Source organism: Esox lucius, chromosome 9, assembly GCF_011004845.1.
Source record: "Esox lucius isolate fEsoLuc1 chromosome 9, fEsoLuc1.pri, whole genome shotgun sequence".
In the NCBI taxonomy this organism is placed as follows: Eukaryota; Metazoa; Chordata; class Actinopteri; order Esociformes; family Esocidae; genus Esox; species Esox lucius.
Window position 1 is genome coordinate 11,801,086 of NC_047577.1, and position 17,750 is coordinate 11,818,835.

Here is a 17,750-nt window from a genome sequence, read left to right on the forward strand (position 1 = left end):
AAGAACTGCATTCCATAAACACTGTATTCTTTACTTCATCACATTCCATGCCTTTATTTACATTCCAATATCTTTACATGTCCCCAGAGAATTGAGGAAAATCAATAAATATTTGTAACTTGTACAATGTTAGATGTAGCCTTTACTTCCCACCGGCAAAGTTGTTTAGGAAAAACAGAGTTCTCCCTTTAGTTCTGCCAAATATGAGGCTGCTTACATGCTTTTGTGCTTTGAGATTCTGTGGAATGATCTATATAAATTAAATTATGATTATACTATTACCTTCAGTCCAAGCTGTTGATAAAGGCTTAACAATGCCAATTTAACATAATTAATGTTGAACCCAGAACGACAACAGGACAACAGAAAATTGTAAATGTAACATTCCACAAATTAGAGTTAATCAATTGAACAAGTTGTGTTATTATTTACAATCTATTCAGGCAGATATGTAGTTCACCTCCGGATTATTAAGATGTAGTAGCTGCAAACGATGACACCATTCCAACCTTTGACCTTCCCTCCTACATGCAAATGTGTATTTCAACTCTAACTCTGTATGATAATGCAAACTGAGTAGTTCAGTGGATTGTAATTGGACAATGAGCTAATGAAACAGTATCCTGAGGTGGATAATATTAGCTTGCCACTGGCAGCGAGTTATTGATAGTGATTCTTATCGTATCCTTCACAACGCATGACAACAGATAAAGTACAGCACCAAGGACCGTTTAGCAGGCTTTAGTTTAGCAGGCTAATACAATCTTTTTCTGGCAATCAGCCTATGGCTTCAAACCCTTCCGGTCACAGGCTCCGTTCGGGTCATGTTGACCCAGGGCCTGGCACTTTGTGACGTCATATTCTCTTAACATCATTCTTCTCTGAGCTCTGAAAGGAGTTCCCCTCCCAGCGTCGCAGTACACTCCCATTCATGTGGGCTTGGCGCTTAGTGATGAGGTAGATCTTGCGGAGGACGGCGCGGCGCAGTAGGATATAGACCCAGGGATCCAAAATCTGGTTCCAGGAAGCTAATCGCACACCGGTCAAATTTAATTCCTCATACGTGGACCTGTCTTCCTCATCCATAGTCCCTCTGTAGGAGCGCATCACTGACATCAGGCCAAAGATCTGGGGTATCGGAAAAACGCACAGGTGTTCAATGTTACACTTTGATCCAAAGGCAGCATGATATCTAATTTTAACAGGAGCTGATATCCTAATTCAATTTATTTATTATTTTAGAATTGTATTGTTTAAAAAAAGGTGTTGATACTTTGTATTTGGGTCTACTCAGTAGAATACCTGTGCCCTCTTTCCCCCCGTAATTCCCCCAACTCACCAGCAGGGGGCTCCAGCAGATGCAGGATGTGACCATAATGCCCAACAGTTGCACCACCATCTCTATGTCGTGGCTCTTGGCCACTGAGCGGTGGCTGTGGGACAATGAGCCGCTCGAGGGCCTCCGTCTCAGCCTGGCCAGCACCAGCGTCAGTCCACTGATGGTGTTACACACCAGGGCCACACCCAGAGACGCCAGGCCCAGCCCGGAGAAGAGCGCGACAAAGGCCAAGTCCGCCTCCCGGGTGTCGTTAGCCAGGACCTTGATGAAGGACATGAGACAGACGTTCGGTCAATATTATGATTACTTATTATTCTATCCTTTATGCTGTGGTGTTGTGACGGACACCCGGGGTCTGTTTCCCATACTGCATTGCTTCTGACTGGAGTCCTACGCAACACAGGGTTACACCAGGTAGGAGATGGGGCAGCCATTCCAGACTTGCGGCCTGCCCAGAAATGACCAGGACACTGACCTTGATGAAGCACCAGCTGTTGGGGTGCTGGTAGGTGTACGATCCCAGCTGGAAGCAAGGCAGCAGGGCCACGCAGAGGGCCGCCAGCCAAATCCCGGAGAGGGAGAGCTTTGTGCGTGCTGTGGTGACCAGGGAGGCGTGGAGCAGCGGCTGCGTGACGCCCAGACAGCGCTCAGCAGCCATGGCACAGCCGAGGAAGAGCGGGCACAGGCCGAAGAACACCATGGAACCTCCCAGGAACTGGCACATGGGGTCGGTCGAGCCGCTGGACGAGGTGGCGGCGGCCGCCTCGGGGGACACGCCTCCGGAGAGGTAGAGTCGGAGGACCATGGCCCCCGGGATGATGTGCCCGAAAAAGTCAGTGAGGACCAGGGAGCTGGCGAAAAGGAGGAACGTGGCTTTGGAGCGCCGGCGCTGCTGGGCGTAGGCGTTGGCCAGGATGAAGAGGGCTATGATGTTGGAGATGATGCCCAGCGTCATGGAGAGGACGGCCAAGATGGGGCTTCCTGTCTGGGGATGATCCAGTGTGTGGTTCCTCTGGTGGAACAGACGAGCTACCGCCGTCTGTTAAATAAGTGGTTGTAAAACGTCACTCTACGTCAGAAGCACACAGGTGAACAGACACACGGACACCGACGGACACACACACACACACACGACACAAACACACAGGCCCACAACTGTTCATGCACACTGAACCAAAACGCTATTCGCAACGCGCAACAAATTCAAAGGTCTTAGTGAGCAGTACTTGAGACCAGGAAATCAGTCAATTGTAAAATACATTCTGTGAGCTTTTTTCAGCAATTCAAATATTGGACCCACACTTAACATGTTTATGTAAATTAAATGAAACTAGTTTAACATAGCTAGTTGTGACTCCACTTCTTCATCACCTGACTGGGACTTAAAGCAGCAATCTTCTGCTTAAAATACCATCTCTAAAAACTGACGGTCCCATCTATAATAACTGATGGTATGATCTGTAATAACAGACTATGCCATCACTAATAACTGGCAGTATCATGTCTAATAACAAACTACCATTTATAATAACTGACAGTACCATCACTAATAACTGATGGTATTATCTGAAATAACAGACTATGTCATCACTAATAACTGGCAGTATAATCTGTAATAACAAACTGTACCATTTATAATAACATTTGTACCATCTCTGATGACTGTCTGTACCATCTCTGATCACTGTCTGTACCATATCTGAAACTGACTGCACCATCTGTAATAACAGAATGTGCCATCACTAATAAGTGACTGTACCATCTCTAATAACTGACTTTATCATCTCTGATAACTGACTTTTTATCATCACTAATAACTGACTTTACCATCTCTAATAACTGACTTTATTATCTCTAATAACTGACTGTACCATCTCTAATAACTGATTGTACCATCACTAATAACTGACTGTACCATCACTAATAACTGACTGTACCATCACTAACAACTGACTTTATCATCTCTAATAACTGACTGTACCATCTCTAATAACTGACTTTACCATCTCTAATAACTGACTTTACCATCTCTAATAACTGACTTTATCATCACTAATAACTGAGGGTACCATCTCTAATAACTGACTTTATCATCACTAATAACTGACTGTACCATCACTAATAACTGACTGTACCATCTCTAATAACTGGGCTGCCTACCATCTGAAGGTCCCCTGAGGAACCCGAGAGGTTGTTGTAATTCATGGTTGGCTTCACTGGACTTTGAAGGTCAAGAATCCCATCACGGAGAGAGGCTGAGGAGAGGATGACAAGATATGATTACAGTCGTATTTCAGGCTACCAGGAAATTGTGTCACTATGTATGTTGCACTGTGTATGTTACACTGCTCTTCAACCCACAACTTGCTTTGAAGATACTGCGAGGCACTTCCTAAACCTGAGAAACATAGCCTTCCTAACCACATATCTTGGATCCAATCATTCTACACACATTCCTATCGGTAACCATGGAGGGGTGATAGATTGTATATGTCTGTCCCTGTTTAGACACAGTCTCTACCTAATCAAATAAAAACAGCTGGACACATCTGTACACGCTACTGCTTTATGGCATGTACACACTTAGGAAAATACCACACAACTGTTAGGGTTTAGATTCAACTGATATATATCATGTACACAAAACAGAGGTCATCGGTACAATCTTGACACAACATCTCTACAAAGTTGTGCGATGTGTAGAAAAACAAATTGTGTCACACCCATTGTGCCAAAAAGGTTGTGCACTAGTGGTGCGGGCAACTGACAGGTTAGAACGAAAGGCAGGTTGCAACAGTTCCTTTTTGACAAGCGCCCAAGCCTTGAGACACATTCCTCAAGCAGTGTCTATCCCTTATGTTAAACCCTGAGGCTACATTTTATGACAGAGAAGAAACATGCAAACCACTGTGCTCTTTTCAAATTGTATCCTCACAAATTTTTGGGGAAAATGTTTATCTGATCTAATTTCCGGGTTAAAATACCCAAGCTGAGGAGGTGAAATGTTAAGTGTCCTTGAGCAAGGCACTTAACCAGTACATCTCATGATAAGTGCTAACCAAAATGTGAAGGTCTCTGATATTTTATGATGGCTGTTTATTACAGGTAAGTTCTAGATGTTCTATTCTATATTTAGGTATATTTAACAGGTGGTTTTGCAATGGATCTTACATTCAATATTAATGCATTTGTGTCATAAGTACAAAGGCAGGTTCAAATTAAAGCTTTAAAAAAAAAAAAACGTCTTCATGCATAGCTTATCCTTGTAGTAAATTTATACACAAAATAATTGTAGACCACGTCACTGAGAATGAATCAGATATCCACTAAACACTCTAAATGGTTATCTAAAATGTAATCTTCCTGGTTATCTTGATAATGACCAAACATTGCATCTCTAGAATTATTGATGAGTTCAAGGTCTGTTCATCTAAAATGCATTGTAGGTTCAAATATCCCACTGATATGTCTCTGCTACGGCTCTACGACAATTTTTAAATTACCATTTGAGGCAGGCGTAAGGTGAATTTGCAGTCAAAAGTGATGTCCAGATCGTCCTCTCTTCTATTCTTAATCCAAATTAGATGAATGTAACGCAAACCACGCAAACCAACATTATATTCCTCAAACCAATGATGGTGAGTAAAAGCTTTGCTCTGAAAGAAGAATCATTATTCCATGCATTTTTCGGCAGGACGTTGACAATCAGTTATAATACTTCCCATTGTTCTGTTGAAATAGAAGCTTGATCAAGTCCCAAATAAATTTCCATTGTCGTTTCTAAATCCGTTTGATTGGACTTTCATCCCCGAAGAGTGAAGCGCAAGCGATATCCCATGCTGCGAACAGACTACACAGGTTTCTGACGCGTGCTCTCAACAGCTTTTTATTTAGCCGCGTGTCCTTTTGGGGAACTCATAGGCAGTCCCTGAGTCAAGTTCAAGCAATTCCTTCAGGCGTCTAACATCTTTGTCTTTTGTCAATGTTTACATTTTCGTTACACTTTGATTTATGCCTGAAAATAACCATATGCCACAGATTTAAAAGATGAAACCTATATTTAGCTGGATTAAAACGCATACATTTAAACACACTTTTAAAACGTTACGACGTGTGTTGTAACATCGCTTAAAAACGGCTTCTGGCCAGGGATGTCGAGCCCTAGCCAAAAGGTTGAATTTAGAATCTGCCATTTGGCGCCGTTTTCTCTTGCTTAAACACTTTTAGGGGCTTTTAAATCATTCTATTTTAGAATTAGATCGCGTCTTCTGGAGTGTTTTAAAATAATTAACATTAATATATTCATCTGGTAATTGAAGATGTATTCTGGCAGTTGCAAACAATTTTAAGTTATTATTTATCATACAAAATGAACAAAAGCACGGATCCGTTTTGGATATGATCTCACTTAACATTTTTGGTCTAAATTAAAAGGAACGATTTTGACAGGCCTTGTTGAGCAAATTGGAAATCTGGGATTGGTTAATCTCACCTGACAATTTTGGATGTGTGATCTTCATTCATTACACGTTATGATACAATAATCTGCTTAATACTGATGTACACAGACGCATGCTTTATTTGAAAGGCTCATCGATATTCAGATTGAAAAACCACTGTGGGTGTTCCAGAGTAGTACTTCTATTCTGTTTTTTAATAATTCAAACACTCTCCAGCCCCCAGTTTCTATTGATTTAATCATTGTAGCTCAATGATGAGCAAAAAAGGCTATAAAAAGTATCCAAAACCACATCCATGCCAGCAAGCTATTTGGACTACTTGCCATTAGAAAGCCTCTCCTCTCACCTGACCATAGAAACTGCTTCCAGTCAAAGATCCAATAACATTTAGCAAACACCATGGATCTACAGGCCTCTCGACGGTCATGAGTCGATTGTCTGAAAAACACTGCACAAACCTGCCCTACATGGATGCTCAGGAAAGTATACTGGAAACAATGTGCTCTGGACATGGGTCAAAGTTTATATTGTTTGGCCGCAAAGCCAAATCACACACTACCTTTGAACAGAAGAACCTCATGACAACCGTAAGGCACGGAGGTGATGGCATTATGGTTTGGGGCTGCTTTGCTGCCTCAGGGCCTGGGCATCTTGCCCTCATTGAGCCATGAATTCCATTTTGTACTAGATAATTCTTGAGTAGGATGTGAAAAGCTGAAGCTTAACCAAACATATATTTTCCCACAGGACAAGACACAAGCAGAGCTACAACCAAAAGGTAAAACAAACTAATGGAGGATTATGGAATGGCTGGTTCAAAGCCCACATCTCAATCCCAGTGCAATGCTGTGGGGGGACTTGAAAGACATTGTGTATACAAGACATTGTTGAAGTGGTACTGCAAAGAAGAGTGAGCGAAGACACCTCCCTGACAATGTGAGAGACTTATAGACAGTTACAATAAATAGATATTTCAGCCAAAGTGGGCAACAGCAGCAATTGAAGCAGAAGTAGCATTTCTGTAGATTTGTGATGAATAAATAATTGCAAAGTATAATCTTTTATTATTGTTTGTTAAATTAGGTTTCCTTTATCTGTCAATTTCCATACATCCGAATATTTACTTTTTCACATGACTATAAATAGCTGCATCCAGATATTTTTCTTTCACTTTCTTTCAATCACTTTCAGCTTGATTGTATGACTGTATTTATTTTTATGTATATTTCTTTCAAATTCTCTCCCCAAATTTGTGAATCCAACTCATTATTAAGGTTCTGTCTTATTGCTGAAACTCCCAGGGGACTCAGGAAGTGAAGATTACATCTGTATGCCCAAATATGTTAAACACTTTCCAGGGGATGTGCTTATTTCAACATATGACTGTATTTGTTGTGCTCCTTGGGCGGGTCAGGCTATGTCCTTGAATGATTGTTTTTCTTTTTTCCAATGCTTGTTTTCAAACTAATGAAAACACAGAAGAGAGATGGCATTAATCTCTTGCTACACTGAAACATACTAAAAATAACTTGCAGGGGTGTCAGCTATCAGGTCAGACCCAGTAAACATGCCGTCGTTAGGCGAGGGAGACGGGGAGATCTTGTGGCATTTTATTCGACTAGAAGATAATAATATTAGGTCTAATATAAGGCTGATTTACGGGGTCTGACTTTGGGCAAATGTACAGCCAACAAGCCTAAACCAGAGACTACAGCAAAGGGATTGATCTTTGGAGCCTGCCTTGGGCTGCTACATATTGGCTGGTCTTCCAACTCTCATCCACCCAGAAGCATTCATATTCATACCCTCCTTGGTGTGGGCTTGCACATTCTGTCATTCCTCTTGTCTGTACTCAAATGACACGGTTACTCAGAGAACTGTTGGTAGAGACCTCCTTACTTTCCTCAGTAACATGACTCATTTGGAATCTTTCAAAGGCACGCGATTTAAATTCACGGTGCTCCCCTCTCTCCACGCTATCTCTCTCTTCATCTCTCCACCTGGCTCTGTTGGGAGACGGAGAGATGGAAAGCGGAGGCGTCCGCCCGGGTCTGCCCCAACCACGGGGCTTGCCTTGCCGCGATTACTGCCCACTGTAGACAGGTGCGCGTGTTTATTTAATTCAACAAGAGGCTCGGCATCGGATCAAGAGCAACACACTTAGAGTTGATAGATGTTCAGAAAGAAAGAAGGGAGAGAGAGAAAGAGAGTTAGAGAGGGATTGACATTTCTTTGTTGAAATTAATCTCTTTTCCTTTTCAATGTACTTTTTCCATTTTAAATGATGCCTTAAAAATCAACCTGTGCATGGAAAGAAGGCAATTGAAAGTAAATGAAGTGAATTGGAGCAGACAGTTGTCCCCCCTTTGTTCTTGGGGAAAATTTACATCAGAAGCAAGAAACATATGAAAACATCTCCTCCAATTTTCTTCCCACTTTGTTTTAAATTTATTTTCCATTTTAATATGACATTCCACCAAGACTTTCTTTGCCTTAGACATATCGTACCAAATGCTTTTAACACTGGCAGGAGCTAGTTTCACTACCAAGGCTTTTCAGCACGATCTGAAATGAATCGCATGACAACCAACAACCTTGATCATCCAGAAGAATAAAAACAGTTTTGGAGGTTATGGAGCAGGCCAAGCCCTCCCTGGTATGACCACGGCATCTAGTGTTTTCCCACAGTGCTCTGCAGAGAACAGGAGGCCATTTGTGATGCACCCTGTCTCATAGAAATGGAGTGAAAAAACAACGTTTGACGCTGACCACTTATTTTAGGAATTTAAATTTTTTACGCTTAGTAGACCATTCTTGGGGGATTTGTTGATGTTTGAAATTAAATTAATGTGCTGTTCTGAGTGATTGTTAATAGAAGTTAAAGTTATCTATTTATTGTTATAGGATCAATTAGGCAATTTTTCATAGTAGGAATTTTGCCCTTATCACCGAGCTGTCATGGAATGCCAAATATTAAGTGTTAGTGATCCAGGATCAGAAGAAGACTTGAGGATTCTGTCTTTTTACACATTATCAAGTATTTTCTTTTTAACATTCAGAGTCAGAGTCGAGCACTTCGCGACAACAAGACGTTCTCCCCCTTTTCCCCCGAAAAGGGCCCCATCTCCTTCCTCTGTTCTCTCTATAACTTTCACTCGAGAACATTGCCATTTGGCCTGTGCAACAACTCCGGGATTCTTCCAACACCAAGTCTGGGCTCCGTTCGCTCCCTTGGCCCCTCTATCTCCCCCAGTGACCCCTAAGTGGTCTTTAAAACCACGGACTGCTCCCCAGTTCTTCTCTTCCCCACATTTATGTCTAAAGAGTCACCCTGTGAACTTTTGAACCAGTCTTGGGTGGATCAGTGAAACTGAGGGTTAGTTCAGAGTGTCAAAAGGTTAGAAATTAAAATCTCAATTTATTCATGTGAAATTGGATATGCAATCCTGAAGAACTGCAGTAAGTTTATTTTGCTCACTCCAACCCTACTGCGTGCAAGGCATTTGAGTATCTTGGCGTTTCGCACAACAACCCGCATTTCAGTATGTAAAAGGGACTTTTATTCTCCTTCCCCAAGCTGAGAGGGGACATGGTTCTCTCTCTCATATCACTTACTAATGACAGTCCCACCCAGAGTGTTCTCAGTGAAACTTTGCGCGTCTTTTTCACCTTAGCTCAATGAATGTTACTGGTGAGACATGCTCCACCTGTGTACAGCTGTTATTTTGGCTTCATCCTAAGAATTCTTTCGCAGTCCCAATCTGGAGTTAGCAAAGAAAAATATAATAATCTCATATTCAACATGTACCGTAATCTTGACCCCTACGAAACAACTTTCTGTGCTCCTAAATCATTTCAACTGCTTTCGATTCTGAACCGCATCCCTTGCAGTTGTTTTGTATTCTGCCATATTATTTATTCACGGAGACAAACCAAAACCACAGGCCACGTCATATGTTTCCCCTGATGTTCTGCTGTTAGATGTTTTATCATAATTGAAAAGCCACACACTTTCTGCCTGACCACTTCAGAATCAACAAGACAAAAAGGACGCCTGCTGGTGTTTCTACACTACAGCCACATATTAATTCACACAGATCAGCATAGTGAATCCATAAACAGATTACTATGATAATTGAAAGCTTGTTGGTTCTAGAATATGGGGATGGTTTTTATTGGTTCCATAGTTCTTTTCCTTTCACTACTACTATTCTTTGTAGGTAGGGGGTGAAATCCTGATCTCAGACAGGCAGACAGACACAGTAGTGGTTCTTGATTTACCACAGCAATGGATTCATGAAATATTCTCCACTTTCCATCCAGCATGCGGTGTAAATCTACGAGCACTGAGCACTCACACATTTCATTCCCCCAACCTGGGGAATGCTAACAAAGGCATTCATCGTGGCTAAGCCTTCTCTCAACCAGAACCCCTTGTTGAAACCAAGAGGAGAAAATGTGGGTTTATTGATCGTCTGAGCACTAGGGCTTTACAATGCACTCTTAGGCTTCGACCTAAATGGTACTCTATTCCCTTTGAGCAGAGGGACATTAAGGACATGGCCTTTATTGTTTGTGAATAGCTCTAAGGTAACAAATCAATAGTCTGACATGTATGGTGATGCAGCCGAAAATCAGTACACCACAACTCCAGAGGTTGTGAATTTAAATCCCATTTGGGGTCATACTGAAAAGTCTGTATGAAGTGATCATGTCAGGTTAACTTGTCGTTAATTCAATATTTGAACACTTTTTAGGTGATCGGACAACTACTTTCCTTAACACTACATATGACACCTTACTGTTAAGTTTGGGGACCTCTGGTCCGACCATCACAGAATGTCCCAAGAATGTCTTAAAGAGGACCTAAAATAGTCCTAAGTGAACTCCTGAAAACTGACTGGGAACCTGACAAAAATATCCCCCCACAAATGTTCGGAGGATCAAAGAACCTGAAATGTTTTTATTTTTAGGTTTTAATTTCTTAATCTCAATATTTGTATACATAGGTTACATAAAATCTTTGCTTTCCGCAAAATCATAAGTATACAGTATGAAATAAAAAAATATACAAAAAGAGAAGTAGAAGTATAATAGCCAAGGGTTTGCACAACCGTTGTTCCCAGGATGCAACCAAATGGGGGCTCTTCATTAAGGAATCTAGGGCTTTCTGTTTCTGTTTCTGAGGTATGGATATGATGTACCAGTGACAGTACAACCTCTCAGCCTGGGAGCCGCAGTAGTCACACATCATGTCCAGCCTCATTAAAGTGTCTCGTTACAGAAGACGTCTCACCACCGGTTCTAATGTTCCTCTGTTCTGTGATACACATGTTCCATCCTCTCTTAGACTTTCCAGTAGAACAATACCCACATAGGCAGTTAAGTCAATGAAATTCTACCCGTGACCAGAATCATCTTTCCTGTGTCGGTGTGAAGGAAGGCGTTGACCTCGATCGTAGCGTTACAGTTGACAATGTAATGATATGAGGGGGATGCTAAATCGGAAAACAACAGTGTTTCTATTAATACGCTCTTACCAGGTTGTCCCATAAGCTCACAGTCAACAGAGTGGTCCTTGGACAGAACTCGCCAGTGCTTTGTAACAGAATATTTACCAGCTTTAGAGAGGTGAATAAGTGGACAGAAACACCGTAGGTTGATCATTAGGAGTGGCAGGTTGACGGTCAATAAGCTCTCCCTTGTCTCATTTAATAATTTAGAAACATAATTATACAACAACCCCTTACCATAACCCTTGGAGACAAAACTATAACATAAAGCGGTAATTTGTTTCTAAAATGTATGGTCGGTCCCATACATTTTAGTATGGGACCGACCATACATTCTGACCATCAGCAGCTGGCTGTAAGGTATGCAAAAAATGCATTCTATCAGTCTTGTCTTTGCAGCTCAATCCATCTAAAAAAGAAACTGGATTAAATTGGATTCCATACTGGATTGAAGAGGCAAACTAATAATAGACAATCTGGATTCAAGATACAATCTGACCCCTTCCAATTTAAATGCATAATCATATTGCTTATATTTTCCTCTGAACGGGACAAAAATATAATCAACATAACATAACCAACATTTCCCATCACAGTTCCCTGGAACTGGTTGTAAAAGTCCTTCTCAAACTTATTTTTTTTGGTTGACACCACTTGAGCCCGTTGACGTAAAAAATCCCTTGGGACCATAAAAGTCGTCCGCTACGGTCACTGAATACCCCATGGATATCATTTAAATGAAACCCCTTTAAAAGACCAAATGGGAATGTTATTACTACATCCCACATGTGCGGGGAATAGGTTGAACCATAGGCTGACCTTCACTGTTACCACACGGTGAGAGACGTAGCTTATGTCCACAGCAGATGTTGAGAGAGATAGAGGAGGATGTGGATGGAGGGTCTTCACTCAGCCAACTGTTAAAATGTCAACAGCTGTTGTCATCAACATCACAAGCGGTTTAAACGAGCAGATAGATATTATCATGACAGTGACGTTTTGGAAAGACACGGTTCAGGAGTAGGGTATTCATGGATTTCAAAGCTCTTGAATCATTTTTGGGTGAATGGTCAGGTGGATTATTAAGTGGATTGTGTATGGCATTATCAGTACCCATGCCTGGACAGAGCAGGAGGCCAATAGAAGTTCAGAAAATTACAGCCTTACAATGCCAAGAGAGGTCGAAGTGTGTTTGGGAAAACAATATCCCAAGCCTGGAACTGTACCACAGTGACAAAAAAACCTGTACTGTACATCCATAAAAGAAAAAGGTAGTGTATACATTCTACTGGCAATGTAGATACATTTTCATATCTTTAAGTTTGAAAGTATAGCTCCATTAGCTGGGTTCTTTTGTTACTCTCCACAATGATGAGAATATTTCAGATGTGTTTAAAAGCCCCTATCTATATTTTTGATTTAGCTTGGACATTATACCTAAGTACTCTTACCGAACCCCACTATTATCCTCAACATCGCAGGATGCCTTAGTCTTGTTCATCTTTTCACTTGCTCAATGCATGGCGACTTGTCCAAACGTTGCTGATATTATTTATTGCTTATGAATTTGGACAAAAGCCTGAGCTTCTGGAGCTGTTTGTGGTGGGCCTATTTATTTTGAAATGAGGACCAGGAATATTTCAAGTTTTATCCAACTTGGAGAGGCAAATACAAACAGGAAACAGAGATACAGTAAAAAAGTTGCTACAAACAACTAGCACAGTTTTCTTCACTTTGTGACATAATGTAAGGCAGCATAGAAGAGCAGAATATATTTACAGTGGCATTTTGCTCACTTTCTCTTTCTCAGTCCTACTTTACTGTTTGTACTTTTTATAACTATATAGATCTGTCTTCTACAAACACACTTTGACAAAGGACTTTTCATGCCTGTAGTAATTTATGAACAGACAAATACAAATAACATTTACAATACTTCCAGGTTCTACTGTGAAAAAATAAATAAAAATCATTCTTGATTGTGTTGAAAAGACATTGTTTTTAATTATACAAATGTGCCATTGCTAACATTAGTAATTAGTACATTAAGTGGCTGACATATGGGGAAATTCCCCATTAACTCTTTAATTATATCTAATCTATTCAAAGTGGTGAATTCTTGCTATTATAACGGCTGAGTTAATTGGTTTCTTTTGTGACCCCATGTGATTCGTGGGCTAAGTGGTCATTAAAGTCTCTCTTAATCATATAACATCAACCAGATCTTAATTTTGCTATCACTGCCCACAGGCCACCTGGTCATCCCTGTCCTTGTCCACCTGGTCATCCCTGTCCTTGTCCATCTGGTCATCCTTGTCCATCTGGTCATCCTTGTCCACCTGGTCATCCCTGTCCTTGTCCACCTGGTCATCCCTGTCCTTGTCCATCTGGTCATCCCTGTCCTTGTCCACCTGGTCATCCCTGTCCTTGTCCACCTGATTGTGCTGCTGGATTTTTCGTAAGTATACCTATATTCATTGACCTGCTGGTCATCTTAACATGCAAATATATTGATGTGGCTCTAAAAGGTCTTATACTCTTACAATCGCCCGAAGAGGATTGGGCACCCTTCAGATTGTGAAGTACCTTGGAATTAACAAGGTTAGTCAGTTGTAACTACTTTAAGAATTTGTAATGGGAATCCAGACAAATACTGAAAGACAGTAAAAACACTGAAGAACCTACATACTCTACTTTATTAAAACTTCGTAGACGAGTTTGATCACTGAACAAAAATACTAATGCTGATACCTTTACTAGCCACTTACCACTTCACTGATCACTGACAAGAATACTAATGCTGATTCCTTTAATAGCCCCTTTACACTTTACTGATGACTGACAAGAATACTAATGCTGATTCCTTTACTAGCCACTTTACACTTTACTGATGACTGACAAGAATACTAATGCTGATTCCTTTACTAGCCACTTTACTGATGACTGACAAGAATACTAATGCTGATTCCTTTACTAGCCACTTGCAGGACGCAGAGCTTCCTGGTTGCCCGTGAGCGTTAATTTGAACCCAGAACACAAAAAAATGAAAACAAGACCACAAAAGCAACCGGGTTTTGAGCCAACTCAGTTGGTGGGCAGATCTCGGGACCCATCTTCTGGGCAGTTGGCTCAGGCTGTGTCCTGCCTTCATGCTCTGGAAACCACATAAAGAGCACTGCAGCATCCAGACTATCCAACCCTGCTCATCTGTCTGGGAGTCCTGAAGGACATCCGGCTTGGCTTGTCCAGGGGGCTGTTGGTTTGGGGCTGCGTCTGGCACCCCGACTTGTTCTGTAGGGTGCAGTGGCACGGCGCTGAACGTCCGCGTTGGCGCCCCCACCGCACAGTATAAAAAAACATGAATAACCGTCAAACTCTGCAAACGATTGCATACAGTGTACCTGCCCCAGGAACAGTTCAGCCTGATCCCAGACCGAGTTGTTTATGAATGAAATCATTGAAATATCGCCTTGGCGCAGGGCGGTCTAACAGCCACATGTATTGCTACAACATGTTTAGCGAAAACCCAATCTTCCTCCACTTTCCCATCCAATAAAAAAACCGAAAACGGCTCAAAACATCTTAAAACATAAACACTTTTAATGAATTCCTATGGACATAAAAATGAGTATCATCCATCAAAAACACAAATAGATCTGTGATGAGTCTGGTCCCTAGTGGTGACCGATTGCCTAACAAATTCAAATCCCTTTCTGGCATCTCTGCAGCGTTTTGAGGAAAGCCATGAACTTCTCTTCTGTAAACATCAGGGAACTGTCTTCTAATGCTGTCCCATTTGTGATGCAATAGCTCACACACTCAGAAAGTCATTCTCATATGTGCCTGTACACACATCTCTCAAATTTCTTACTTCTGTTCTCTAAGGACCATATTTTGAAATCTAAACACCGGTTGAATCTGTTTATCTGTTATTAAATGCTTAATGAATAAACAATATCTCAAAATGTTCCTAGTATTTCTAAATAGAAATCTGATTAATTGAGGAAGCTAATAGAATCTAAATCATGTACAGTGACCTTCTGGTTCCAGGCACAAGCGACACAAGCAATTGCTTGTGACAGATATTAGGGCCCCCACTACAGATTATGTGGGGCTTTAGGTGTTTTTTGCTGATTTTACGTGCACAAAACTGTCTGAACAATTTTTTTAATGAAGGCTTACAGACTTTTCATCATCGTGACATATAATGAAGCAAGAAATGTCTTAGAAATCGTCCCATGGCTTTTGAAAGTGGTAGTATGAGGACAGCAGGTCGAGAACGCGCCAATGTGCCGGTGCAGAAGTGTAAGAGGACATATCATGCTTAAGTGCTGTTCTTATGCATGACACAATGTGGAGTGCCTGGAGTAACTCTTACGCCATGGTATATTAGCTTCACACCACTAACCCTGAGATTTATTTTTGGTGTTATACATTGATTACCAACACAATAGCCAATCAGCAATTAGGATTCCGACCATCCAGCACAGAGTTTTAACGGGTTGTTAGTAGCTTAATAGTTTTGTTTCTGTCTTTTTTCCCTTTTTAAATCCATCAACTATGTCAGTCAGGCAGCCATTGAACCGCAGCATGTATGCAAATAAACCTACAGCAAAATGAGACGAGGCACTTGTGAATCCATTACAACCCTGTACGGCTAGAGGTCTGCGTCCACAGTGTCACTGAAATCCTACTGCATGAATCTAGTACACGCACGCACGCACCTACACGCACGCATGCACGCATGCACACACACGCACGCACGCACGCACGCACACACACACACGCATTCACATGCACGCATGCACGCATGCACACACGTACGCACATACACGCACGTGCACGTGCACGTGCACGCACCCACACACATACCAGCAGCTGCTGCACTAGACAGCCCAGAGAGACAGATCACCTTGGCTGGGAGGTCTTCAGAAGCATTTTTCACAATTTATCTCTTTCCACAAAAATGGAAAAATGTCAGGGTCGAGACTGGAAGCTTAAACGTGGGAGCAACGAGGAGTTCATCAACCCCCTGGCTCATCCCTCTATCCCTTTGTCCCCAAATTCCTCTGTTCATCTGTCTCCATCCAAAAAACGCGTTCTCTGGTACACCACAGCCAATGACAAATATGTAATCTAACAGGATGAGTGCATTTTCTCTACATTTATTACCACAAACATGATTGTTGTGCTGAGTAGAAAGAACAAATGAGCAAGTGTGAAGAGGCAGCAGAATATTGTAAAGGTCAAGAATAGCTAGTGGGTAATATTGAGCCTGACAAACAGACACTGCAGGTAAAAGGGTCATGTGTTGATTCTTCACCGTTCACTTCCTGGTATCAGAGACATACAAAGTATTATAGGAGATTCATCCTCTGTTCCACCAGCAGACACAGCAGAAGGTCGTTTGACATGAGTTAGGAGAAGTAAAGGGTGATCATGTAATGAATGGGTGCCATTCAAACCATCCGTGCATATTTGATTAACCTCATTGACCTTTTATTTCTCTTTGACAGCCATTTCATGAATGATGTGGACTGCAGATAGAACTGTACATTTGGTTTTGCTGAGGCACTGGTGTCAAATGGATTCTGCGAATGGTCTAGTGTATGCTGTTTTCTGTTTTTTCCTTTCAAGTGGTGCCCAACTGAGTCCGAAACAACCTGGTGACCTAACCAATTATTGACCAAAGTAATCAATCAGGTATAAGGTGAGAGGGAAAACCTGCATACCCTCAAACCTTAGTGGAACCTGTTTGAAACCTGCGACTAATGCATCTTCAGAGAACTCTGAAGATTTTGTGGTTTGTAATATCCTTTTCTGTTTCATCACCATTAAATGTTTGTTTTTTAAATCTTTTAATGTATTCATTTATTCATTGTATGCTTGGGGGTGGAAGATGTGTTTTATTGAACAAATATTTCACTTCTGACATTCTCCAATAACGTCCTTCCAGTGGATATATTTCAATACTTTATAAAGGCACTTTATCTTTGTAGACTGAACTGATGACAGAGCGCTCTGAAGTCAACCGTTGATGGTTCCCATCTTGCTCAAACATTGGTTCATTATTGTCATGTCAACCTTGGCCCCTCGTCAAACAAAACCCGACCAGCGCCCAGTCGCTGTCTTTGTCTCCCTCTCTCCACGTTCAGTCTTTGTTGCTCGCTGTCTTTGTTGAGTCTTTTCCTCCATTTTGCAGTGACAATTTGTGCAATGACACTTATAATCTTCACAGTTCATATTGACCTTCAGCCACCCTTGCAGTTTTTTATGTATTAGCTTGCAGTAGACCGACATTTATGGAAAAATAAGGGAAGAACAATGGAAATAATGGAAAAAACTTCAGCTGAATCCAAAAGAATGAACTGTCAAAACTGTTAACATTTTATACCGTGTTTAGACAGAAAGTGGCTTGGAATGTTGAGCCATAATGTG

General features: G+C 41.4%; 1 protein-coding gene across 1 annotated transcript; it reads right to left on the minus strand.

The window, feature by feature from the left end:
* Positions 1 to 25: 25 nt before the first annotated feature.
* ptger1a (prostaglandin E receptor 1a (subtype EP1)) lies at positions 26 to 5,286 on the minus strand. Its single transcript, XM_010872843.3, has 5 exons — positions 4,843 to 5,286; positions 3,500 to 3,594; positions 1,815 to 2,378; positions 1,340 to 1,600; positions 26 to 1,128 (listed from the first exon to the last, which is right to left on the minus strand). Exons 2-5 carry the CDS (start codon positions 3,542 to 3,544, stop codon positions 856 to 858), a joined length of 1,143 nt encoding a protein of 380 aa, XP_010871145.1. The 5' UTR covers positions 3,545 to 3,594; positions 4,843 to 5,286; the 3' UTR covers positions 26 to 855.
* Positions 5,287 to 17,750: the final 12,464 nt, after the last annotated feature.

Bases quoted from the DNA above. Each gene is read 5' to 3' on its own strand.
- ptger1a (XM_010872843.3), bottom strand. From the start codon at position 3,544: ATGAATTACAACAACCTCTCGGGTTCCTCAGGGGACCTTCAGATG. The intron at 2,379-3,499 runs GTAGGCAGCCCA...CTTATTTAACAG, and splicing joins CCTCAGGGGACCTTCAGATG to ACGGCGGTAGCTCGTCTGTT. The intron at 1,129-1,339 runs GTGAGTTGGGGG...CCGATACCCCAG, and splicing joins TCTGCTGGAGCCCCCTGCTG to ATCTTTGGCCTGATGTCAGT.